This window comes from Fundulus heteroclitus, chromosome 11 (genome assembly GCF_011125445.2).
Source record: "Fundulus heteroclitus isolate FHET01 chromosome 11, MU-UCD_Fhet_4.1, whole genome shotgun sequence".
Classification (NCBI taxonomy): Eukaryota; Metazoa; Chordata; class Actinopteri; order Cyprinodontiformes; family Fundulidae; genus Fundulus; species Fundulus heteroclitus.
The window spans coordinates 32,866,176-32,892,146 of NC_046371.1; the positions used below are offsets into that span (position 1 = coordinate 32,866,176).

Sequence of the window (25,971 nt, forward strand, 5' to 3'; positions counted from 1 at the left end):
CGCTTCCTCTGGTGGCTTGCTCCTGACGCTTGCCTTAAAACTGCTCTGAAGCTGAAAGACGACGGCCGGGGTCCTCGAGCTGATTCTGGCCACGTTTGTCTGTCTTTTCCGTCGTTTGAAACATTGCCGTCCGGCTCATTTGCATTTCAATTAGTTATCTGTAGAAGAAGGCCGTGCATGCGAACGTTTGAAGACGAATCAGGAAGTGAACATTTTCTGGTTTCACACCGAAGCAGTTGAGTCGTGAGGTTTCAGGCTGGCAGACAACAGAGGATGGGGGGTTGGTTGGTTGCGCTGTGCAGCTGCAGCTACAGGTGCAGAAGAAGAGAGAAGTGGGAGCGGACTGACGACCAAAGAGGAGCGTTGGATGTACAGTGCAGTCATCCATAAAGTAGAAAGCACTACTAAACTCCTCGCCACAGTGTAGTGTTTCCTACTTTATGGATGAGTGTACTGTTGGCTTCAGGGAGAGCCGAGGCCCGGCATGGTGCCCAGCGAAAGAAGTTGGAGAAAGAAAAGAGGAAGCTGGCTTTTGTCTCGCGGGGCCACACGTTACCCAGAGTGTTGCAGCTGTCGGTTCACATGGGCAGAGTGTGGCGCTGGGCAGAGTCAGCTCCTCTTTCTTCACTCCTTGATCGCCTTTTATTTTTTATTTATTTTTTTTGGGATAATGTGCACAGTAAAGGCTGTATGATCTGTATGCTGTAAAAGTAATAAAGAGAGATTGAAAAAAAGTTTCTGATTCACCTTTTGTTTTTTTTTTAAAGGGTTTTTCAAACAAGACCAGCTCAGGTTTTTCTGTGAAAATATACATATTTTATTTCAGTAAAAAAGATCCATATTGAAAGAATTCACCACAATTTCAAGTCAAGAAGTCCTTCGTTTACTACAGCTTCAATTAATAGTCCTCCAGCAACACTGCTTGGACATGCAAAAAACAAAACAAAAAATAAATAAAATAAAGAGCAAAATGAAATATGAAAAACAACTTTGTCAAAATATATACAGATAAGCTTCCAGAAAGGGTAATAAAAATAATAATATAAAAAGGTTCATCTTACAGTGGTTTCACACAATGAATGCAGATAAGGAAAGACACAGAAAGATGTTCTGCGATGTATGAAAGTAATGAAAATATAACTTACGTCCCAACTGTTCATTACAGTATATATACACACAGCTCCTGCAGCTTCTTTCCCGCTGCATCCACAGGCTGCAGCCTCAATACTGTAGACAAGTCTGCCTAGCCAACGGAAATGTGACAGCAACATATATAAGGCCGAACATGGGTGGAACACGCATGCAAACATCCTGTAAACATATTAAGACTAAACACGGTCTTCATGTAAGGCTAGATATGATCATCTGGGCTAAAATGCTATCCACATGGGTCTCAGTCCGAGCCAGCCTCTCGTGTTGCTGCGCAGCAAGTCGAGGACCAGACTGGTGCATTAAAGGCCGTCAAATACATTACAACTATCCTGCTGTACATTTCGGCAACTTTGGAGCGTCCACCCCTTGTTAAAACACAAAGAAGAAAAAAAAAAAAAAAAAAACACAAACGACAGAAAGCAAACAGTACTGCCTCTGGCTTGCATCTATCCCGTCTATTCAACATCTAAAGTGTCTTTGACAACCCCCCCCCCGTTTAATTTGCCATCATCGTGCTCTGTTGACGCAACCATTAGGAGCTGAAACATTCCCAAAGAAGAAAAATGAAATATATAATATATATGAGAAAACGAAATCTAAAACCAGTCAGGTGAATGTCCCACATGCTGCTGGGAATATTAGGTCTCTCACAACTGAGGTAAAAAAAAAAAAATCCAAAATCAAAGCACCTCGCATTTTGGCATATTCTGCAGCTTTATGGCAGCCGGAGTTGACAGGTGCCTGAGCACTAAAAAGAACCTACCAAAGAAAACCTGAGGAGCTGCCTAACGGCTAGTTGCAGCAGAGACGCAGAGAAGGAAATCAGAATGCGTGACGCAGGTTAAATAAAAGGGACTGAGCCACACACCTGCAGCCAAACTGAACACTTTTACTACAACTTTATTCTTAATAACGGAGCATTGTACTAACCTATAAACACACACGTCTCACTGGTGTTCTGGTGCAAATGGCAGAAATACTAACTACACTGCATATACCAATGATTAATTCCTACATGGTTACACTGCAAGCTAAACTTCATTATACTTATAATAGAGGTGTGAGAGGAAGATAAAGTGAGAACTTATCGCAGAGTCTAGCCACAGTACAGCGATGCCGCAAGCCTACAGTGGAAAAGAGGCTCTGCTTGAATGCAGACCCAGGAAGTGGCGCTCCTGGTAGCTGCTCTACCGTTAAGAACAAGCTACGTTCAAATCAGGACCAACCTACGACACCTCACAGACTTCTCGCTGTCGCTCGGATCGCAAGAATCCGCCCGTGACCACGCAACGAACGGTTTTGCAGTACTTAAACGGTGATGCAACGCAAAAAGGGATGAGCACGGATGAGTCGGTGTGCATCCATGAGTAGACTGAAGGTAGTAGTGCTCCGGTTTACATTACCCAGTCCTCCACATCTCTTGGGCAGCGGGGGTAAAGAGGGGTCAAGGGTCAGAACATCTGCTCCAAAAGAACAAGAACTTTGTTCATGGTCCCTAAATAAAACAGTTATATAACCCTATTCAGCGCTGATATCACCTTCTCTCAGTTCATACAACAAAAGCTGGAGGTTTTAGAGGTAACTGAACCCCAGTTTATCGTAATGATCAACAGGTGCCCGATTTCTCGGCGCTGCAGCTCTGCCTCTTTCTCTCCAACACGTCCTAAATATTTAGGCCATTGGGAATGTTTGCGCGTTGATGTCTTAGATCAGACGTGGACGCCGCCCCACGAACCAATGTCCCCTCTCAGAAAAAGATGTGTAAAACCCAAATGTATCCTTTATTGCAGTAGCATAACTTTACAGTGAAAACCTTTAAAAGAAGATCACCTTTCATAGGAGTACAATGTATATGTAAAAATCTGTCGGTCAAGGATCCGTCTCTGTAAGCGCCAACCTTGTGTAATGTTTCCGGAGCAGATTCAGTGTCCTCCTATTAGAAAAAGAGACGTTGTATGAAGTCATAAAGGTAGGGGTACCAAACAATAGTCAAATGGGTGATTTTGTAACAAAAGGATTTTCTTTACACATGAGTCTAGCTGAATACAAGTACTCAAATTAAAAGCTGGATTTTAATATTCTTTGCCGTGAGAATATGCTGCTGCAGCAAAAGCTTAATTCATTTAAAACAGGTTTTACACCTCTTTTCCCCATTATTTGAGTACATAAACGCACAAAGACCAAAACTAGAGACTGCTAATGGAGGTTTGCCCCCACAAAGCTGCTGGACTCAGTAACGGCCGCGCTGGCTGCCAACGCGCCCATTCGAGGAAAATAAATAAACACAAATGAAACAACAACATGCTTTCACCATGGCTCGCCCTCAACAGTCAGGACCAGCAACAGTGCATCAGGGAGCCTGGCTGTTTATAACAGCTCTGGTCCCCTTCACACACATTTGCTGTCAAACATGGATAAACCCGACTTTCTACAAAGCAATACGTGGGGACAACAGACTTAATATAACTACATCCCTTCGGGATGGATAGTGCATTCTTCACAGCCGCGCAGGAGAAGAGCAAAGGGCTGCTTCCCTCTGTTGGCTTTAAATAAATAAGGTGGCACAAGCAGCTGAGCTTTAAAGCTAATGTTGACTCGGCTGTCTGAGTCTGGCCGGCGTCCGCTCTCCTGACCAACCCTGCTCAGCGTTAAATAGGTCTAAATTATTTTACATCTTGGTTTATCATTGCTGTGTCTTTTAACTGTCTGACCAGTGGATAAAGCAGAAGATTTTAGAAGAACTATTTGCTCGGCTCAACACGCACTGCTACATGCTGTATGCGGGTCGCCTGTGTTTCCAAGTCCTCTATGTTTACCAGCTGGTCTAAGGCAAATGTATAATTACTGATGGCTAAAGCATCAGTTAGTTGCAAATAACGCTGATTACCAAGTGGAACTAACAGTACAGACAGAAAAAGTGCTTTAAATGTGATTAGAGAGCCCAGTCTTATTGTTTCTTGCTGGATCCCAGCTTTTTGAACAGTTTCTTGCCTTTGGAGAAAAAGCCTTTCTTCTTCTTGGCCTGCACAGGGGGCTCCGTGGCCGCAGGGCTGTCTGACGGAGAGCAGCAGACCTCCGCTGCAGCTGGATCTGGAGCAGGGGCCACGTCGGAGGTCGGGCTCGCAGTGACTTTCAGCTGGGGTTTCAGGTCTGTCTCCTCAGTCCTGTTAGCGTTAAAAGGTTCAGCTGGGGGGTGGAGAGCCGCTTCTAGTGCTGAGAAGCCCAAATCTTGTGGCTCTGAAGAGGACATGCTGGTATCCTAGAACATATGAAGCCAAGCTTTAAAATACGAGATGTAAACAATACCTGACTGTGTCTAGTTGTAATCTACTTCTGGATGGAATATTGGTAAAAAAAAAAAAAAAAAAAGACTATAAAGGGGAGGTTTTGTCTTGAGTTTCAATAAGCATGTGGAAAATGCATTGGACGATGGTGCTATGTGTAGAAGCTGTAAGGAAGAAGAGCGCTAGAGGAGGTAATAAACAGCAGGAGACTAGGAGTCAATGGTGCTGACCAACTAAAAACACTTACGATCAGGTCTCAAAGTGAACAGATCGCTTTTGCTTCTGCAAAAGGCCATGCAGGACAGAGAAGACGCGACAGGCAGAATTAGACAGAACGGGAAAAAGAGAACAGTGATCATGCAATCTGACAAAAGAGAATACAGGGTCGTAGAAAATGTTGATGTCACTGCTTTGAAAAGATGGAAACAAAGATTCTGACTTCACAAATGTACATGGTGAATGGACAAAGCTACCTGGGATTCCTTCCTGTGTTCTGGTGCCGATTGGGCACTGACTGGTTCTGGAGGAGGTTCATCGGGGAAGGCCTGCAGAAAGTTGGATGGGACCAAACCTCTGTGTCCGTTCAACTCTCCCTAAAAGATACGATGAAAAGCCAGATTTAATTCTTCATTCTGTCCATTTTTATTTAACGGGGCTGCACGACACCAGGCAAATATTTAATTTAGATTCCAACGTGGCATATTGCAATGATGACATCAATTACCAATAACCCCATTTTTTCGGACACTTTTCCTTCACTATTGCGCAGCACTCTCTGTGAGCTTAAGCATCTTCGCCATCAAAGATTCACGTCGGATGGAGGCATTAAAGGTTGTTTGAATCCATCTCATGGGCCAAATATATCATCCATATTCAGCAAATCAATGTCTGACCCCTGAAATCTGATGTCTTACCAAATCTAGCATCCTAGCAGGTTTCTGTGGCTGCAATAATCCACACAGTAATGCTTCCGTGGTAACTGCCATGTGATGCTTTCTCCGGCCTTTTTTGTGACCTCATTTAAATGTAAATGTAAATGAGTATTTTCTTTAGTTGATGCACTTCTCTTTAAAGTGCATCAACTTTTAAATGCAACTCTCACAATATATGTCGAATGTGCTATGTACAGCCGCTTCCAAAAGTTTTCACACCCATAGAATAAAAATTTTCAGGAGATAAACTCAAAGTAGTGCAGTAAATGTGAATCTGAAGAAAAGCATTTTCACAGCATGATGTTGCCACCATGCTTTAAAGTATGAACAATGTTTTCTTTTTCTTTTTAGGTTGATCTAGTTTTCATCTAGTAAACTGGAATTCTTATGGGAACAAGGGCTCTCTGCTTGGCTTTTGACTTTAGAAGGACATTTGTTGCACTAGATTTTATTCAGGGGTGTCAGATTAAAGGTGATAAATACCAAAGCACGCCACACTTTGCATATTTCAATAAAACTGTGGTATTTCTAAAATATTACAGCTGGATTGTAACTATTACGCATTTTCTTTTGCACAAATGCTTACACAATTCTTTTCACTGTACAACTTCCTTCCTTTTGTACTTTTTATTCGCCACAACGGGTTCTAGAGGAGCTAAAGTTGAAGCATCGACAAGAGGCGGCTTCCAAAGAAACTTACGTAAAAAAACCCGTCTTCGTCCATGTCACCAAACACGTGTATGATGTCTCCTGCGCTGAAAGTCAGCTCGGCCTGAAAAGAGTTCCCACAGAAAGGGTTCATTATTACGGAATATTTTATACACGCAGCACAGAAAGCAAATGCTCATGAGCTACTCAGACCTCTATATCGGTGTTGGGGGAGCTCTCTCGTGGATCGTAGTCGAAGATGGCAATCATCCTTTGAGCCCCTGAGGCCAGCTTCCCTATAGCTGCAGGCGCAGCACTTTGGCTGGGATCTGTGGGACAAACAGGTAAATCAGATCTGCTCTTAAAGAGAAACAGGCAAAACATCTGTAAACCCATGAAGAAGCTGCTCCGTTTCTTCATGTTGGACAGCGTCATGCCACGCGGGGAAAATGTCCCCCCACAGCACAATTAGAAACAGGAATAAACAAGAAATTAGTAATTAGGGGCAGAATTTTAGTTTTTATGACAAGATAGGTGACTGCCTGAGATGGCATCATTATAAAGTTAGGAAGAGGTATTAAGAACTAGTTGGGAATCCATCCATCTACCCGTCCATGCTTTGGGTGAGAAGCAGGGTACACCCTGGACAGGTCCGCAGTCATAAACAGAGATACACAGGACAAACAACCCTGCACGCACACGCCCACACATAAGGGGAATTTAGAGTAATTAATTACCCCCACTGTGGGAGGAGACCAAAGTACCAAGAGAGAACCCAGGCATGCATAGGATAAACATGCAAACTCCATGCAGAGAGACTGCTGACGGGGACTCAGACCCAGAATCTTCTTGTTGCAAGGCAACAGCGCTAACAACTGTGCTACTGTGCAGCTCTATTTGGTTATCTCACTACTGAAATAGTTTCCAACGAATGAAACAGAAGTTTTCTGAAAACATGCTTTATATTCTCTGAACATCCGGATCAATCCATCATAAAGATGAGTGAATCTGAGCACTGCATTTTCTTAAAGGATGACGTTTACAACAGCAGGAGGGGAAAAAAAGTTGCCGGATGAGAAAAAGAAAAGCAAAGAGCTGCAGGTGAGGCATGCTGTCACCCAGTGCCCTCTGAAGCAGGCGCAAAAGAGCTGACAACAAACCTTGACTGGAGGAGTCTATGCTCTCCTCCCAGAGTGCTGCAGTTTCCACTGGAAAAACACGAGGTGAAGGGGAGAAAACATGAGCAACGCCGCAGAATCATTTGAGAAACTGAGAGAGAATAATGCGGTCTGACGTTCAGTCCAGCTTCACACAGACAGGAAGTGATGGAAACAGCTTGGCTGGACTCTGCCACTGACCTTACCGCTGCACTTCACCGTTGTCTATCAAAGTTAATGAGTAATCTTGCTAATAGGTTGTTTCTGTGACCAATAAAAGCTGACTAATGTTGACGCCAACCTACCATGAAAAAACAACAACATAGTCCTTTCAAAAGTATTCATACTTTGGCGTTTTGTTCATGTATTTGTGACACATTTTATTTGATGCTCTGTGAAAAACACCAAATAGTGCAGAGCCGTAAAGCAGAAGGAAAAGGATACATGGTTTCCTAATTCTTTTGGAAAAGAAACCTAAAAGACGTGGAATTCATTCCTGTTCAGCTCCCGTGAGTCGATTTCACTGCATTTACAGCTGCAGCAATTTTGGGCTCCTCTCGAGGCTAAAATTCCTCCCAATTTTTCTTGCATAATAGATGCGCTGTGAACAACACTTTTTATGTTTTCCGCCAGATTCTCCATCGGATTTAAGTCTGTACTTGAAAAGGCCATTTAACCCATCATCAATATTCCCATCAACTGTGGCTAGCTTCCCCGTCCTTCCTGAGCTCAAATAGCCTCTCTATAGCCTGATGGGCCCATCACCACGCTAACAGTCGGGATGGTTAGTTCCAGGTTATGTGCAGTTCCTCCATGCACTGTTGTTTTTCAATGTGTGCTCTGCATGATGTTGATTGTTCACCAATATTCTCTAACAAACCTCTGAGGCCAGAAATAGAACAGCTGCATTCATATTGAGAGTAAATTATCCACAGGTGGGCTCTCATTACGAATTAGGTGATTTCTAGAGGAAATAGGTTGCATGTGATTTTATTTAGGGGAGTTGAGTAAAGGGGGTTGAATATAGATACACCTTTTCAGATATTTATAGGTAAAAGTCAAGAGTATCCCTTTCCTTCCACTTCACAATTGCACATAACTTGTTGAACACATAAAATCCCTATAAAAGACACTGAAGTTTGCAGTGTGCATACTTTTCTGTGCAGACACAGACGCCACGATGAAGCTATCACCTTCTGCTGAAGGCTACATTGTCTGTGTGAAGCTGGCCTCAGAAGATGCAAAAGCTAGCCCACACAAAGTTACGGATGGAGATCGGAGAGCATGAATGCTTGAATTAGTGATAATGAAAACAGGAACTTTAAAGCAGAGGAGCAAGACAATTACATGTTACATGACAGGACTGAGTTGATGCCTGTAAATATATATATATATATATATATATATATATATATATATATATATATATATATATATATATATATATATATATATATATATATATAACAAAACCAGTCAGTGCCCAATCGGCATATATATATATATATATATATATATATATATATATATATATATATATATATATATATATATATATATATATATATATGTATATATATATATGTGTGTGTGTGTGTGTGTGTGTGTGTGTGTGTGTGTGTGTGGGTTTCAACATCCATGAAGCTGTTACACGATGCTTGTGCTGCTGAGAGCATAAATTAGGTCAGCCTGCAGAAAGATTTGTCTGACTATGCTAACATATGTCCTAAATGCTGGAAAACTGCATGATTTGATGGCCCTTTTTTTTTTTGCTGTTTTTGGCTCTTACAGTGGCTGAGTGTTAATCAGCCGCTGTAAGAAATAAGTATAGTCTGAAAAAGACAAAAAGAAGCAAACCAGAGAGAAGAAGAAAGGAGAGGTGGGAAGCCGCAATCTGCAGCGAGACACACCTTTCTTGGATCGTCTCGGTTTCGGCGGTGGAACAGGGCGACGCGGAAGCTGTGCATGTGTGCGAGTGCCTTAATGAAGTTTTAGAGGCCAGAAACAATTAAAAAAGAAATGAAACCAGAAAAAAAAAAAAAAGAAACACACAGATGTAATTTGTTTTTAAAGGAGCAGCCCACACAAAGCTGACGATGAGAAGCCATTGAAGAGCGATATTAACAGAGACAACTGGTGAGCAGCAGACGAGAACAAGTGGAAGTGAAAAGGTTAAATCATCTGCAAGTACAGCTCTGGGTAGAAAGCAGGAAACAGAAGCAAAGTGTTAGCTTGATTTTGATGGTTTACGTTCCACCATTCACCACAGACAAACACTCTGACTCATCCTACTATTCACATGCCTGCAGAAAAAACCCCAGTAATTGAATAACACAAAGATGGCTACCATTTCCTTCTTTGTGACACAGAATATGGGTCTTATGATCATATGTGGTGCCTTGGTGGTTCTGGCTGAGCCAGAAGTCCACAAACTACATTGAAGCTAGTTTTTCTCCTATTCTCAGTAAAATAAATGCTTTTAGTTTTTCATGTATTTAGTCTAACAAAACAAACAAAAAAAAAAAAAAAAACAATTATGAAAACAGTATACTTTACAATTACCGGGGAAAACATAAAAAGAAAAGTTAATCTTTAAATGCACTGACATCTCACCATGGAACTGTTCAGAAAAATCAGTCTCTTATTTAAGTACATTTATTCAGGGAGGAAAAAAAAAAGGTTAAGAAATAATTGTTCTTAAAAAAATCCACTGTGGCACAACTTCCTCAGCCCTGCTCTTACAGCGCACAAGCTGCTTTTGCCAACGAGACTTAATTTTGTCTGCTCCTGTAACGACTGACGAGGTTGGAGCATACAGAGAGAGGGATCTTTGACCAATCTTTCTAGATATGGGGTCTAAAACTCCAGTCTTCAGAGGTCTGGGACCCTGGGCCAAAATGACTGAACCGTCTCAGCCACCAACGATGCGCTACAGAGTCCTGCCAATGACCTAATTGTTTGATTCAGGCGTGCAGGAGCAGAAACTGGTCTAAAAGTTGCAGGACACCAGACCCCCTGAGGACTAGAGTGGGAGACCCCTCCTCTAGATCGTCCAGAGTTTTTCAATTCAATTCAATTCAATTATATTTATATAGTGCCAATTCATGAAACATGTCATCTCGAGGCACTTTACAAAGTCAAAATCAATCATATTATACAGATTGGTCAAAAATTTCCTATATAAGGGAACCAGTTAATTGCGTCAAAGTCCCAACAAGCAGCATTCACTCCTGAAGAAGCGTAGAGCTACAGAGAGAGTTGTCTGCATTGTCCATGGCTTTGCAGCAATCCCTCATACTGAGCAAGCATGAAGCGGCAGCGGAAAGAAAAACCCGTTTTGGGTCCTGTCTTATATTCTATAGTATCCCAAAGACATTCTGGAGGATTTATATGTGGGGACTGAGATGCCGATGGAAAAATGTTGACTGTGTCCAGTGAGACATTTCTGGTGTTAATTTTCGTTTTTCGTACGTTTTGGGTCATTTTCTCTGTTGAAGACCCAGCGCCAATCCAATTCTCAGTTTTTCTGGCAGAAGCCACTGGATCTTTATTTAAAATATCCTGGTATTTCAGAGAATTCTCATTTTAGGGCCTTTGGAAGAGATACGGGCCCACAGCATCACAGACCCACCACCAAACATAATAGTCGGGCACAACGTGATCTACCACATATTCAAACTACATTTTCATCTCATCTGTCCAAAGAACACGGTTCATGGAATAATGCTGTGACAGTATACGCCAGGGGTGTCAAACATACGGCCCGCCGAACAATTTAGTCTGGCCCGGTGGCTAAATGCATTATCATTATTCAACAATGATTTTTTTTCCCAGTGTCCTGTCTGGTAATGTGGCAATAAGAATTGTTGTCTTAATGCGAAAAAGAGCTCATCAGATTTGACTTTCACAAGTGGAGCAGTGCGGCTTTTGCCATAGTGCTCCGCTTGATTTATGACTGTGAATAGTTTTATTATGATTCTTGCGGAGACTATCTCAAATGATATGGACACTACAATAGGAAAGTAGGAGAGGAAAGGAAGAACAAGAAGGGAAAAAGAAAAGGTGAAAGAAAGAGGAGATAAAAGAAAGAGAATGATAAAACAATTATTGAAAAAACATGTACTCTGTTTAATTGAAAATCTGCAGTTCCTATATTGTCCACGGGGGCGCTGTGTTTTAATCAGCCGATGGTAGCACTGAGCTTCAGATGTGGAAAATTTATTTTAAATCATTTCTTAATTTTTATCTGTTTGATGTATTTTGTCATGCAGGACAGTGTTTGTAAGTTCCAAAAAAATGTGAATAAATGTTTTTCAACATTGTACAATCACTGTGATCAGTTATCATGCATAATGCACTTAAGTAAAGTTTAACTGAGTAAAAGTATTGTTGAAATTGCACATACTTTTCTAAAAAACGCTGAGGTTATTCATAATATATTGTGTAAAAGTGAAATTAATTTAATATAAAAATCAACAAGTCCACTTTTATTAGTTCTATTTAATCTTGCAATGAGTTTACTCGTGTGGCCCTCTTGAGATCAGATTAAGCTGAATGCGGCCAGTAAACCAAAATGAGTTTGACACCCCTGGATACAAGCAGTTGACATGACAATAGTATAAACTGGTTGTTAGAGAAAATTTGCAACACCAAGATGCCAATCTTTGCTGTAGTTCTCAAACAGAGATATCTGGTCATTTCCTTCTTCCCTTCCTGTCGACCTCACCGCGCACGGTGGCAAGATGAACCTGGGTCCAAGTCTGGCTTTGTTTTTCTGCTGTTCTGTTTATTTTGGGCTTTACCATTAGTGTCATTGTAAATATGGGCAAGCTTAGGCAGGGAGTTGTTTTCTAATGGCCATTTCCTGGTTAAAAATCACCACACACTAACCTGAATGCCATTTTGTCTCATCTTTTACATTTGTAGGAGTGGCTAAGAGAAGTAGACTTCATGGTCACAATTTATTTCTACTCCAGATAAACAAGCATAAGAGTAGTGGATTCACAGATGATCAAACAAAAACAGAACAATAACACCAGGCTAGTAGCCATATTTAGTTAAAAACAAGGGATTTTTCCTCAATGACTAAATGTACTAAATTAACAGCTGGAAAACAAACACTTTCATAGTGAGATTTTGCTACAGCATTAAAAGATGAATTGAGTTTAGTTTTGTTTTACACATCTTTAGGGCGATGCTTTTTTCGCCTTAAAGCATTTGTGCAGCCATTTTCACTTACCACTTCAACATGGGAAGCAGTGACTTTATGGAACATTATTACAGCTGACACAAAGTAACAATCATAAAACAAGACTTCAGCACGTTTTCGCATACCGATCTTCTCCATAGAGGTAGCTGTGGACAAGAAGCCCTGCTGCAGTAGCTGCTGCTGGGTCTCCTCATCCTCCACCTGGATCTCAGACACCATGTTACACGGCACGTAGCCCAGGCGGCCACCCGACTTCCCCCGGTAGAACCCGTCTGCGTCTTTTTCTCCATACACCTAGGTTGAAGAGGGTGAAATAAGATCTGCTGTGATATGCTAAACCAGACTTAAATGAGAAGTTCAGAAACTCTGGAGGGAGCGGGAAAACTGTGTCAACGGATGTGCACTTACTTCGATGATCTGTCCTTCACTAAAGGGCAGCTCCTCCTCAGCAGCATCCGGATTAGGAGACATAGTGAGAGGATCATATGGAAAAAGGGCCACAAAGATGCGCACACCACCATCTCCTTTCATCCTCGGAGGTTCACCTGTAGGAGCACAGTTGGAATGACACATTTCCTGATACGTACTGCCGACATGGACTCACTGACAGAGAAAATGAGCCACAAAATCAGTTTCTCAAAAGAAAATGCACATTTTAAGGATTTTCTCTAACAGTTCACAAAACCATCACATAAATACTGTTTTTCAACGGACCACAGCTTAAAGAAAGGTAAATCTCAGTATATAAGAATATAAAAATAAGGTTAATCTTCAGTTACTCAGATCAAAAAGGTAAATACGTAGATTCATCACTCTTAACCGTTTACTTCTGGCTGCTGAGTGGAATAAAGGAGCAGATGAAGGAGCAGTGTTGAAAGGCTTGCGATGCTGGAAAATCCCAAACAACCACACAAAGTAGGATAGAAGAGGAAAAAAAGTTGCATTTGTACTCAGGATCTATGCGATCCGGTGGCAAAGTCACACCATTACTGTTTCTCCTGACCCCCAGATTCCACATCCTCTGTGACCGCTCCATTCAGTTCAGGTCTGACCGAGAGATCAACTATGTTGTTACTTTAATTAATGAGAACGGTTCCACATTCTTCGTGACTACTCCGAACATCACCGTCAGCGGATACGCTCTCTGTCGTTCACCGTCAAAATACGGAGCAACTCCAATTTTCTTTTTCGTTCCAAGCTCCACAATTGCAATCGTAGCAAACAGAATAAAGGACGTCAACAACCTCCAGTTTGTCAAAGTTAAAAGGTGAAATAGGGATTGTTAACAACAGAATAAATTTTTTTCCAAAATTCACAATTAAATTAACTGTTTTATTTAAATATCTGATGCAAACCACTCTTTTTTCACCAAACAAGGAACGTGGTGATCTTCTCCAAATAGATTTGTATGCTGCTTGTAATGACGATGATCGTACATGCTCTCCTCTGGCTCAAAGGAGCGAGAAGGAGTAACCGCGGATGTAGTAGGCTTTGCTTTTCAGAAACTCAGGGAGGCGGTCTGGAATGGAGGACACAACTAAGGACGGAGGATGTGTAATTACGGGGAAAGAAGTATTTTAAAGTCATACGTTTTAGAACGCATGAGCAAATCGATTCCTCAAAGACAACACTTGTAATGTTTAGATCCAGCAGAAAACCCCCATTAAAAAAAGATCTTAATCTAGAATAAGTCATAAAGCAGTTTTTGTGAATAATATACACCATGGGTTTGAGGGTATCCAATCTAACCTAGACTATGTCCTTCTGCTTCATGGTCTCGCAGCAGTTGGCTCCTGCCTACAGTGTCAATAGTAGTGAGACTGGGCTGCGGACTGGCCTGAACTAAACCCAACAGAGACCTACAGAGTATTGTCAAGAAAAAGAGACAGCAGAACCAACCATGCAGACAAGCTAAAGACATCTACTAAAGTGAGCCGGGCTTCCTGAATGCCTCAGCAGAGCAGCAGGCTGATCACCTCCATGTCACACTACACTGATGCAGTAATTCATGCTGATGCAGTAACTCATGCAGATGCTAAAACATCTGCTAATTGGTTGCAGATGCTGTACAGTATGTGATGCGTCTAGGAGGATGGGCCTCCATGTCCTTAAAAACAGCAGTACACCAACTGCAGGGCGCTCAATTGCGAGCCACCAGAACTGACAAAGACTCCTGGACAGGTCTCGAAACGAAAGAAAGAAGTTCAGAAAGAACTGAACGAAAGTCCAGTTGCCTCCGATTTAAGCCTGTTTGCTGCTGTGATGACCCGGATAACTGAGAATTTGCACAGGCATCTTAAGTCAAATAGTTACATGCTATCTAGACGTCTCTTCTACCCCGGTACACCAGGCAGGTACAGCATTTAGCCTCTTCCATTTAAAAAAGTTACCCGCATCCTTCACACAGAGTTTCAGCTGCTTCTCTCTGGACGGGGACTCTTAATGCAGAACACAGTGTTATAAAAGCAGCAAGATACAGAGATACTGCAACACAACTGGATGCTACAGGCCTGTTTTTGTTTGTTTTTAAGGGATTCATTTGTAGAATGCATTTCCTTTGCTTGATTTTACCTTGTTTGTTGTTTTTTATAGAATGGAAATAACTGTTACTAATGGTGACATTTTTTAAATTCATTGTATGTTTAGATATGTCTTTCACCTCCTGATTGGCGGAACCTTGAGTACTCAGAGTACTTTTTAAAATATGTTTTTCTTTTGGTCTGCTATGCGTTAGCTTTGAACAGAATGTGTGTGAAGGAGTGAAACGGATTCCATTCTTAGCTTATCTCGTAAATCAAATCTACCTTTGGGTTTTTCTAAAGAAAACAAACCTGCAGAGCACATCAGTTGGGTTGCACTGAACTCTGGAGATATCGTAGCGTTTCTGCACCTCCCCCACCGGCTAACAACGGGTGCTGCAATGAGCCAAGTTGGCCCAGTGCTTGTCCTTAAAAAAGGTAATCAAGCTAAAGCACTGATCCTAAGCTGTGTGAGCCTTTTGACAAACATGCACTTGTTCCTGATCTGCAGCCGAGCAAGAGAGGAACTAGCGTTTCATCCAAACCTGCAACTACGCCAGACGTCACTTATTCAGATTGTGGCCTACACAGTACAGTTAAAGAAGACCTGTTCTTTTCAACTACTTTGAGCAAAAGGGCCAGAACTTCACTCTGCTCCCTTCCTCTAGACACATAGCCAACTGTGGCTCTAAACATGCATCAGAAAAGGTCCGGCTTATCTGGAATCTGTGGTTTTAGGCTGAGCAAGAGGTGCGTGAAGGAAATGCAGTGGAGGGAAATGGGGGGGAGGGGTTGGGGTGGGGGTGGCTTGCACGTCTCTATAACCGGCAGCTTCTTTGCTGGTTAATCGAGGTTACTATTTTAATGTCTGTCACTTCCTCCTGTCATGACAAGCCACTTTGGCTTAAGCTGGTTCTCAGCTTAGCAGGCGCTCTCCTACCTTTCCACAGAAGCTCCAGCACCTTCTTCTCTGTAACACCCAACCCCCCCCCGCCTCCCCCTCCCCCTTAATGCACGAGGTACTAATCCGACAACCTTCATGTGAGAGAGAGGCTTGCCAGCTGAAAGCACAAGCATGTCAGGATCTCCACATACACTGACACCAGGAATGGAGGAAAGAGGAAGGCAGAGGGAGGAAGCGGCCTCTGACCTTTGTGCTGCCTGACATGGAAGCTCACTGGTTTCGAAGAAAGCTCTGCCTGGCCACCCCTTGGTGGGCCCGCCACAGCTGGAGGGATTTGACTGGGCTCCTGTTCAAAACAGAAAAACACAATCAACACACAGACCTATTTGTTCAGGAGGAACAGCAAACTATTAAACAATATTTAGCAATATCTGCTTTTTGGTTTTAGTCAGTACCAGCAATGGGTTGGGTCACTGCTGTTGAGACGTACAGAGCTTTTAGAAAGCTACAGTTCACAACGGCAGCATATTTCCACCGTGACTCTCCTGTGACTTAAAGTCGGAAGCCAGAGACAGAGATTTTATTCAGCTATGTGGAGCCTCTCCCCAACCTGTTGCTGAGCACTGTCGGTCAGCTGGCTAACACCAGGCTCCTTCACCTTTACCTTGTTTACAATGCCAAATTCAGCACTAATGAAATGTTTCTTGACATGATGATTCCTGGTGGTCAAACTCCAACTATAATCTTTGTTAACTCAGCTTTAAAACTACATGGATTTAAATCAACTCAAGGAATAAATGTTTTAGGCAACAATAACAAAACCATAGTAAGTCAAATGCTACATGATTTCAGCAGCGACACAAATAGATGCTGCTCCACATAACAGCTGTAAGATTTTCTACTTTTTTATACATATTTCTACCAGCTGCTGTGGAAAGCAAGAACGTTGACGCTAAAGAAATTGAATAGATTAATGAACCTTTCAGAAAAAAGCAAACACTACAGCATATCAAATAAGCTAACAAAGAGCAGGGCTTTTTAAACAGGTTTTTAGACAAAGACCTGGGTGTTAATGTGTAGGAGAGATTGAAAGCTGCCTAGATTGGAGCGACCAGAGGGTGCAGACAGTTTCAGCAACAACCTGCTTCAAAGCAGCGCTGACAATAAATATGCTCGTTTCCAGTAAGAGGTGAGGTTACGCATTTTCATGACTCACAGAGGGGTTTCTACACAGCTACGGGGAGAGGATAGGGCTGGGACAACACATCAGCTACATTCACTGCAGTTACGTTTACCGCTGATTCGGCCTTCTGCCCTCTGTGATAAGAAGGCCTGCCGGGCTCCCCTTGAGCCCCCTCGACCCACCACTCGGAACTGATCTGCTCCACCACCACCTCCCCGTGGCTGCACTCCACAGGCTCTTCGTTGTCTGTGCCATACTCCACGTCGATCTCCATCCTGCGACCAACCGGTGACTTGAGGGTCCGCACCGTTTTGCTGACTGGGTAGGGTCTTGGCGGGGTAGGGCCATGGTCGGGCTTCTCCACAGCGGCGGCAGCCATCTGACTCCTGAGCATGGCCTCCCTTCTAAGGCGGTCCCCTAGCCCTTTGAGCAGTGCTCTTTCTTTGATGGTGGGGGCAGGCTTGGGTGGACAGCGGGCTGAGACTCGCCTGCAGGTTGAACTCTCATATGAGCTTGAGTTTTCGTTTTCGGGATAAGTCACAGTGTCAGCATAGTGCACCCTATGCTGTGACTTTGGCTTAGCCTGCAGGGGTTCCTGTCTGACAGAAGGCTCTTTGGTCAGGGATCTGGGATCCCTGTTGAAGTGGTGATGTTGAGGGGGTATGTGTGGATTTGGGGGATGTGGGTGATGCAGGGGAGCATGATGGAGATGCTCGGAGTCTCTGGGATGAAGGGGCCCCCGCTGATGCTTGCTGCGGTGCACCAAAGGCTCTTCCTGACTGCTGTCTTCCTCCTCCGTCACCTCAGCAATGCTGAACAGCTGCTTGCACTGCGGGACCTGAGGCGGCAACTTAAGGATCCTTTCAAGAACGTCCTCGTCACTGTCTGGTGTCTCCAGTCTGCGTGACTGCAGGGGCCGTAGTCGGGTCAAATCGAAAATGGGCCGGTAAAGGTTTGGGTCAAACAATCATTATTATCCAAGAGGGAAAAAAAAAAAAAAAAAAAAAAAAGATGTCATGCAAAGAAAAAAAAAAAAAGAAGAGGAAAAAACAATAGAAAGGATTACAAACAAAGAAATAAACAAGCACAAACAAAATGCAAACTTCATAAAAAGAAGCACGTTGACACTCTGCAGAAAGCAGAATCTGCAGAGCCTAAGCAGACAGAGACACGCATGGAGGCTGCATACATAATGCATTGATTTCATTACCCTGTTGGCACCGGCTGCGTACCCCCTGGCCTGCGCCTCTCCAAGGTGGTCAGAGTAAAGGTCCTCCTCCTCTTCCTCCAGGATATCTGACAGATCCGAGCGGCTGTTGTCAGCGTGGTAGTCGATGTGAGGCTCCGTTAGCTCTCTGCCATAACTCTGGAGAAAACAGCGACAAGTCAGCCGATCAATGCTGTGAACACAGCATATTTCCTGCATCATAAGGGCACAAGTGTTTCACCTCTTCATACTTTTAATCCTGGCAGAAACACAGACCAACAAGCACATTCGTTTGAAAATAAAAGTGATCCAGACAGAATTTGATTTCTTGCACACATTTTGCAGCTTTAGTCGTTTTTGGATTTGAGAGCTACTACTGATAAAATGGATGTGGGAATTCTGCTTCTTTTTTTGGGAATACTCAGCTGGTTGGTTTGAAATCCCATGTAATACAAAACCTTCTTTTTAAAGGCCTTCTAGTTTTTTATTTTCATAACCACCTTTGACAATTGGAGTTCCTCAAGGGTCCGTATTTGGTTAGACACCATTTCCACTGACGACGCAGCAGTAAAGGTCACAATCTTGTCTTATTGATGGATAAATAGAGAAAATCATATTTTATTTTGGATCATCTGGAACTGTAGGGACAGATAGACGTCATTATATGTATTCACCTAGGTAATTAAAGTGCTTTGCAAAGGTATTTATACTCTTTCAACTTTGTTAACTTTTTCCCTTTATACCCACAAACCCTAATGCACTTACTGACATACTGGGTTTTATGTAAATTTATGTGTTTTATTTTTTTAAAGCAAATATTTCTAAAATGTTATATTGGAGGAGTTTTATAAACATGGCAAAATAATTGTCATAAGTTTCTACAGACATCTGTTGTGGGCATTCTTTGCAGTCTTTGAGGTTTTTATTCTACTTACATCGATATTGTAATTATATCGTATCGACCAAAATTAAGAAATATATCGTGATATAAGTTTTGGCCGTATGCTCCAGCCCTAATCTAGATCTTAACTTAACATTAAATTTAAATTTTATTACATTTGTGATGTTTCTGATAATTGAGTTTAAACAGATGTGATCATCATCATATTTGTACTAGATTCTCTGTATATTGAAGTAATCATGTATGGCACAATGTGAAATCAACAAATGGGTCCTTTTCTGTTACAACAGAAACACAACAGAAAAGGACCCATTTATCCTGTTGAATCCCACACTGTTGATGCCAGCAATACAGATTTTGTTGGGATAACTATTTGGTCATTTAAGCATTTATTCCTTTACTGAACGCCCCCGTGTTTCCCCATCAGAACAGACTCCGCCAACGTCTGCACGGCTGTGTCTCTAATCTGTGGGAGATTTTAGCGCAGCCATCCTCAGAAATTGGATGGTTTCTGTTCACAAAATGCAGATATGTTTAACAAGACAGGTAAAAATATGTTACCACTGTGCGCGTTCTGTCTCCTGGCGCGAGTGTGAGTTTACCTGCGTGTGAACGCAGGTGACTCTGAACTGAAAGTAGAGGAGAGACACTAAAGCCTTGTGCACATTGGTTTGTACTGTGTGCATACTGTGACCAGCGGACTCTCCGCGGAAGTTACCCTTGATAGATGAGGGCACCAACTGGCTTAATTTCTTGTGACAAATTCCTACATTTCCCACAGCAGGCACCCACTGCACATCGGTCGGTGCACGGCACAGAAAGTGGCCGTGACCCCACAGGTGCTCGTCAGTCGCGACCGCCTGCTTGGAGCAGTTCAGCATATCAGCTCGGTGGCATACAGAAAAACAGTTCAACAGACTTCTTCCCGCCGAGCAGTTAAGTGTGCCACTGCATACGCGCACATAAAATTGAGCTCTGCGCGTGCCTGTTGCAGACTCAGGTCCTCATGTGGGAGCCTAGAGACAGAAATAGCTCAGGATGCGGTCTGGCACTATTTAGAAAGGCTAATTTTAATAAAATGAACCGCATACAGGCGTACGATAATTACAAACTACAAACCTAAGGGGGCCGGGGTGCCCATCATGCAGAATGGTAGGGTAAACACTGCTCGGTGCCTTAAAGCATTGCATTGTAGCTCTGGCTTTAAGTTTAGAGATGTTTTAAGAGTGGGAGAGTGGGTTTTAAGAGTGGGTTTTAGGAGTGGGACATGGATTTACAGCCGAATCCTGCTCTAAATGTTCTCTGACAAAGCTAGTTTACTAAAAGTAAATTACAGATACAGTATGTCCTTTTTTCAGGTTTTTGTAACTGTTGACAACCATAAGATCATAAATAACAGTGAGATGTTAGTGAATCGGAGCGCACCTGCTGCCTACTACAGTGAGTTGGCTCTTGGTCTTGTCTTAAGAACTCCTCGATAGACACCAAGCGAGTGTTCTCCGGTTCCTCCTCTACCTCCGATTCCAAAGGTGAAAAGCTGGGTGGTCGCAGGACATTAGTGCTCTGCGGGTTCAGGAGGTCAACAATCGGGGCTTTGGGGGGACTTGGAATACGCTCAGGTGTCCCAAGCTTGGCACAGGGGTCCTCAATAAACTCTGTGATGGACGGGAAAGGACATATCGTTCCCGGGCTGTCAGTGTCTCTGCGTAGATCCAACACTGGAGCTGGCGCCACAATTTCCACTTGTGCAGGTGGAGGTGGTGTCGCTGCTGCTGATGGCTGAGGTGCTGTGTGGATGGGGGATGCCATATTGACCTGAAGGAAATAAAAACATACAATGTACTATAATACCTATAATACCATCTGGTAATAAAATGTGCAGATGTCAAGTTTCAGTGCCTGTTGGTCAAACCTATGCATCACCTTCATATCTTTCAGATAAGCATTTCATCTGAATGAAATATGATTTCTATTCTTATCATCTATCAAAATATGGCAGAGTCAGCATTACCAATGGAGGAATGGGGGAGGTGACAGGTAACGCGGCCTCACAGACGGCCAAGGCAGCAGCAGAGTATGGGTCGGCCCAGGCTTTCACCAAGGAGGCAGACGACAGACGATCTTGTGAGTGGAGAGCATGAGGCAGGTTGGCAGCAGCCTCCGCTGCAGGGCCCGGCCTGTGCGTGCCTGATGGCAACGTGTTGGGCGGCGCAGAGAGTTTGGCAGCAGAACTTCCATAGGATGGTGGCGGGGGCAAGGTACTGGCAGCTACAGAGGTGTAGGGGAGGTGTGGCACAACCGGGGCGGTCGGAGTCGGGCCTGCCATGACGGCAGCCAGCTTGGAGGGAACATTAACTGGGAAGGAGTCACAGGACTCCCCGTGAGCGGACATGGTGCGGACAGTGAGCTCCTGGGCGGCCTGGAGGGACTGGATTTGAGAGGGGCCCAGCAGAGCACTTCCAGCTGTAGGGCAGGCCACCTCCAAGACCTTTGATAGCGCGACAAAACGACAAAACAAAACACGTCACAGAAACCCTCCCACCTATTCCAAGAGCCACACAAATACATGCTGTCCGACGGTTGAATATGGTGCTTAAAACACGCTCTTGCCTTCTTCTTGTCAGCGTATATAGTGTATCCAGTGACGCGGACTCCGTTAGAGGTCCCGGCAGCATCTATAGTGACTGGCAGCCAGCAGATGAGAGCAATCCCAGGAGAGGGGCCGGGCTCCAGCTGCACGTCCAGTGGAGCGTCAGGGGGACCTGCAGCAATTAGAGGCATTACACCACAGGCAGTAAAAAAAACATGGAATATAAATACAAGTGTTGCTATATTAGCACATGGCAATACAGAGGAACATTTACACAGCAGGCACACGATTCTAGCAAGCTGCCAGCTAGCAATCTAAATCCACAAGAAGGATCCAGATACCTGCATTCCCAGATTGGGGGCTTGGAACTTAAGCACATTTGGAAGATTATTTAGAGAAATGTGACTCAAGCTGTTGATCATATTTAAACACTGGGTAGGGCAGAATGGGAACGAGGCACAATACACAAACTGACATCAATGCAGGAAAGTAACCTTAAAACTACAACACAGCAGCGGAGACTTGGCTATGAAATAATGAATTATGCTTTTTCAATAAATTTTCTTCTTACATTAAACACTAACATTAAACAAATGTGAAACAAGCAAAGCGGAAACAAGAACAACTGCATCTCTACCAACGCCTTTGCATGGGTAGCAGTATGTATTAAAATCAGATTAGTCGCATTAGATAAATTAAATGCATCCGTTTTAAGGGGGAAAGTGTTTGTTTCAGGAAGACTGAACCAGCATGGAAGGAATGAAAGGAATATACAGTGGCTTGCAAAAGTATTCAACCCCCTCGGCATTTTTCATGTTTTTCCTCAAGACCTGAAATTAAAATCTGTTGTATGAGAGTTTGCCCCATTTCATTTACAGGACAATAACTTTTAAGAGTAAGTTGTCCTGCTGGAAGGGGATCATGTGACAAATAGATTGCGCACCGGTGGACTTTATTCCATTAATTATGGCACTTTTAGAGTTAATTGGTTGCACCAGAACTTTTTAGGGCTTCCTATCAAAGGGTACAGAACAAGTAAAGGGGGATTATATTGGATTTATTTACTCAAGACATTAAGAATGACACTAATATAGTGCTGAATTATTTAAGGGGACAAAATCAAAGTAACATGAAATCTAACTATTAAAAGGGAGGTATTAAAAGGGCGGGTGAATGAATGTTCCAGTTTCCTTCAGCTGATAAAGAAAGGTAAGCTCACTGTTTATGCACATCAAATACCTGTTTTAACTTATGGGGGAAGGTTTGGAAGCGTTCATGGCCTGGAAGTCTGGTACCATAAAATAGCTTTAGGAAGAACATCTATTTTGGGTCAGACACTGTTTACTTTCTCAGAATAATAGATTCTATTTTTTTTAAACCTGATTATATTTCTTTTAAGCTACACTATGTACCAATATAGCTGATTCAATAATAAGAGGCAGCTCGAAGCAGAGATTAAGGACTCAAAATGCGCTGAAATATTCTAACCAGCGGAAAGGGACAGGGTTTCATTCTGCTCAGAGTTTTGTCCAATGTCACCAGAGAAAAAAATCATTCATTTTAAATTGTACTAAATGTGAGACAAAAAGAGCCTTTGGAGTCATACCTCTCTAACTACAGAGGCAGCCAAAGGCCCAGGAACAGACTGTTTCTATGTAGGGCTGGACGATACGGACCAAAAATAATATCCCGATATATGAAATTTATCTCTATGAATTTCTTCTCATTAATTAATTCTAAAAAGGCGTTTCTGAATCAAAGCTTAGTCCCAAACGTCTCAACTGTAGACACAGTATGAGAAACGGCTGTCAAAGAACCTAATGGAATACATAAAAGTATAATTATAACACAATGTAGACCATTTTGATATAAACATCTCATATCTCTTTAAAAAACAAAATCTCTATTTTTTTTTAAATATTGATATATTGGATTGATATATTGGATAGATTGGATGCAGTGAGAGATCTTACTTTCTAGAAAACATCATAAGAGTTTCTCTCCAGTTGGACCTGACTGTATATCAGTACATTAACTTTCCTTCCAACCACCACTATTGTAGGATGAGTTTTTTACTCTTTAGGCTTTTAGGGAGTTAAGCATAACATGAGAAAACGGTGGACAGACTAGTAGAGTTGGATTAGTGTGGCACGTTGTGTCCATGTAAAGTTTTGACAACTACCTTGTCAAAACTTAAAAAAAAAAATCTTTAAAAAAAAAAAAAAAAAAAAAAAAAAGCAAATCTTTGAGGTGTTTCCATTCACTGCTACTACACAACCTAGTGACCAAAGTAACAACACTAGTTAGAACCGGAGCACATATTAGAATGTCGGAATATTACAAGGGTTTTTAGCAGTTTTTGTAAAAAGTGATAATTTCTCTACAGACAGACTGGCCTTGCTACAAAGCACTTTTATACTACCTGGTAGAGTGTCGGTTTGTTAGGTCTCCAAACTAGTGCCTCTTGAAAATCGTTTTTCCTGCCTTTCTCCACCACTTTAGATAAATCACTGCGTCAATCTGTGCCATATGAACATTCACTAAAGCCTGAGACTTTATAATCAACTCTTTCTCTCATTTCGCCTTCTATTGCTTTTTACGTATTTCTTGATCTTAGACATTGAATTTAATCTATTAGGAGCTCAAACTAAATTTTATTAAAAAGAAAAGTTGTAAAAATTATGACATATGCTCTTAGCTATAGTGGATATTATATAATAAAACAAAAAAACTTAAAGGCCATCAAAATCTTAAAGTAATTTGACAAAAGAATACTTGAACAGTCCATGAGGCGCTTCTCAATGTCTTCCCTTTCACAGCCTTTTATCAAAGAGCTTTGCCTTTGTAATGAGAAAAGCACAATCTAGTTGACTTCATAAAATATCTTCTGCAGCATGAATCAGTACCTGTTCCTCTGCATAACAGATAATAGTTGCCTCAGAGTTCAGGTATGTGAGCAGAACATAGATTGGCTCTAAAATGAGTCCCTGATGTTAGAGACACCTGTGACTACCTCCACACAAACAACAGCTGTAAAAAATGTCAGCCACTGAGGCAAAAACGACACGTATCTATATGACCAGAATCAAAAGTCTTCTTAAACTTCAGTTACTTCTTTCAGCTCTTGCATGAATGTCCCAACCTACAAATGTAAGATATATTCTGGGATGTAAATCAGAGAGCTGTGTCATCACTGATGTGTCGGAATCTGAATTATGTAATTACTTCACAGTGAGATTAATTCTTTAAAAAAAAGATCCAAAAGCGGTATAAATTCTTAATCTGGATCAAACATTTGAGCTAGACGGTCCAAACTAAGGGGGAGGGGGGAGGATTAAACATTGCAACGTATGTGTTCAATGTGGCCAGAGTCCTGACCTGCCATTAGTGTACTGAAGGTGATGGCGGCGCTCCTGTGTTCGCGGCGCTCCACAGGTAACTCCCATGGTGTTCGGTGCGGCCGTGCCTCCACTTTGACCGTGTACTGCAGGCTGGGCAAGAGGTTACTGAGGCACAGCGAGTAGCAGCCAGCCTTCACCAGCTCACACTCCTCATCGTTCAAGGACACAATGTGCACATAGTTACTGTTGCTGGGCAGCCAGGTCAGGTTGGCAGACGTGGCGGTGATTCTGTCCACATGCAGCTGCGTCGGAGCCACACAAACATCCCGGCCGACCAGCATGCTGCAGCGGAGCTGGTCCGAGAGGCCTTTCTCCGTCAGGCTTTGGACCGACACTCGATAGGCTTTGAGGTGTATGTCCAGCCGCTCCAGCACCGCTTTGGTCTGGGCACCGAAGGGCACGTTCAGCCGCAGCTCCTGGTCTACGTACACATTGTAGCTCCACACGTTTCCCCACCCAGCCGGCACCAACGGAGGGTCCCAGCCAATGATGATGCTCTTGGCAAGCTGCTTGATGAGGGTAAGTTTACGTGGGTAAGGCACGACGTCCACTCCCACCTCCTCCAAATCCAAGTCCAGGCCGTTGGTGAGGGGGGCTGGGACAGACAAGGCCGACACTGAATCTGAGGGGGCTGAGGCGGGGCCAGAGGCGGCCGGGGCCTCTGTCCTTTCTGAGATGCTGGCGCCCACGTGCAGGTGATGCCGGTGGCTGGCACTGTGCAGGCTGCTGTCTAGCAGGGAGTTGTGGGATACGTCCCCAGTCTCTGGGTGCTGAGCGCTCAGCACGTCGTCGTCCGACACACGTTCCACAAAGTTGGAGGGGACCAGCCCTCTCCGCCCATCCATCAGCTCACCTGCGCAGCACAACAGTGAATTAAGGAACAT

The 25,971-nt window shown here is 43.0% G+C and overlaps 1 protein-coding gene across 1 annotated transcript in view; it reads right to left on the reverse strand.

The window, feature by feature from the left end:
* Positions 1-793: 793 nt before the first annotated feature.
* The window catches only part of LOC105916571 (RIMS-binding protein 2), a gene marked incomplete in the record, with an annotated part of 143,274 nt that continues 118,096 nt past the window's right edge, over positions 794-25,971 (reverse strand). The window contains 16 exon segments of the mRNA XM_036143407.1: positions 794-4,411; positions 4,910-5,029; positions 6,069-6,140; positions 6,230-6,345; positions 7,177-7,224; positions 9,084-9,152; positions 12,508-12,676; positions 12,791-12,927; positions 16,052-16,151; positions 17,101-17,895; positions 18,199-18,354; positions 20,522-20,911; positions 21,108-21,584; positions 21,707-21,858; positions 22,028-22,054; positions 25,065-25,940. Of these exon segments, the coding sequence (XP_035999300.1) occupies positions 4,100-4,411; positions 4,910-5,029; positions 6,069-6,140; positions 6,230-6,345; positions 7,177-7,224; positions 9,084-9,152; positions 12,508-12,676; positions 12,791-12,927; positions 16,052-16,151; positions 17,101-17,895; positions 18,199-18,354; positions 20,522-20,911; positions 21,108-21,584; positions 21,707-21,858; positions 22,028-22,054; positions 25,065-25,940 (4,016 nt within the window).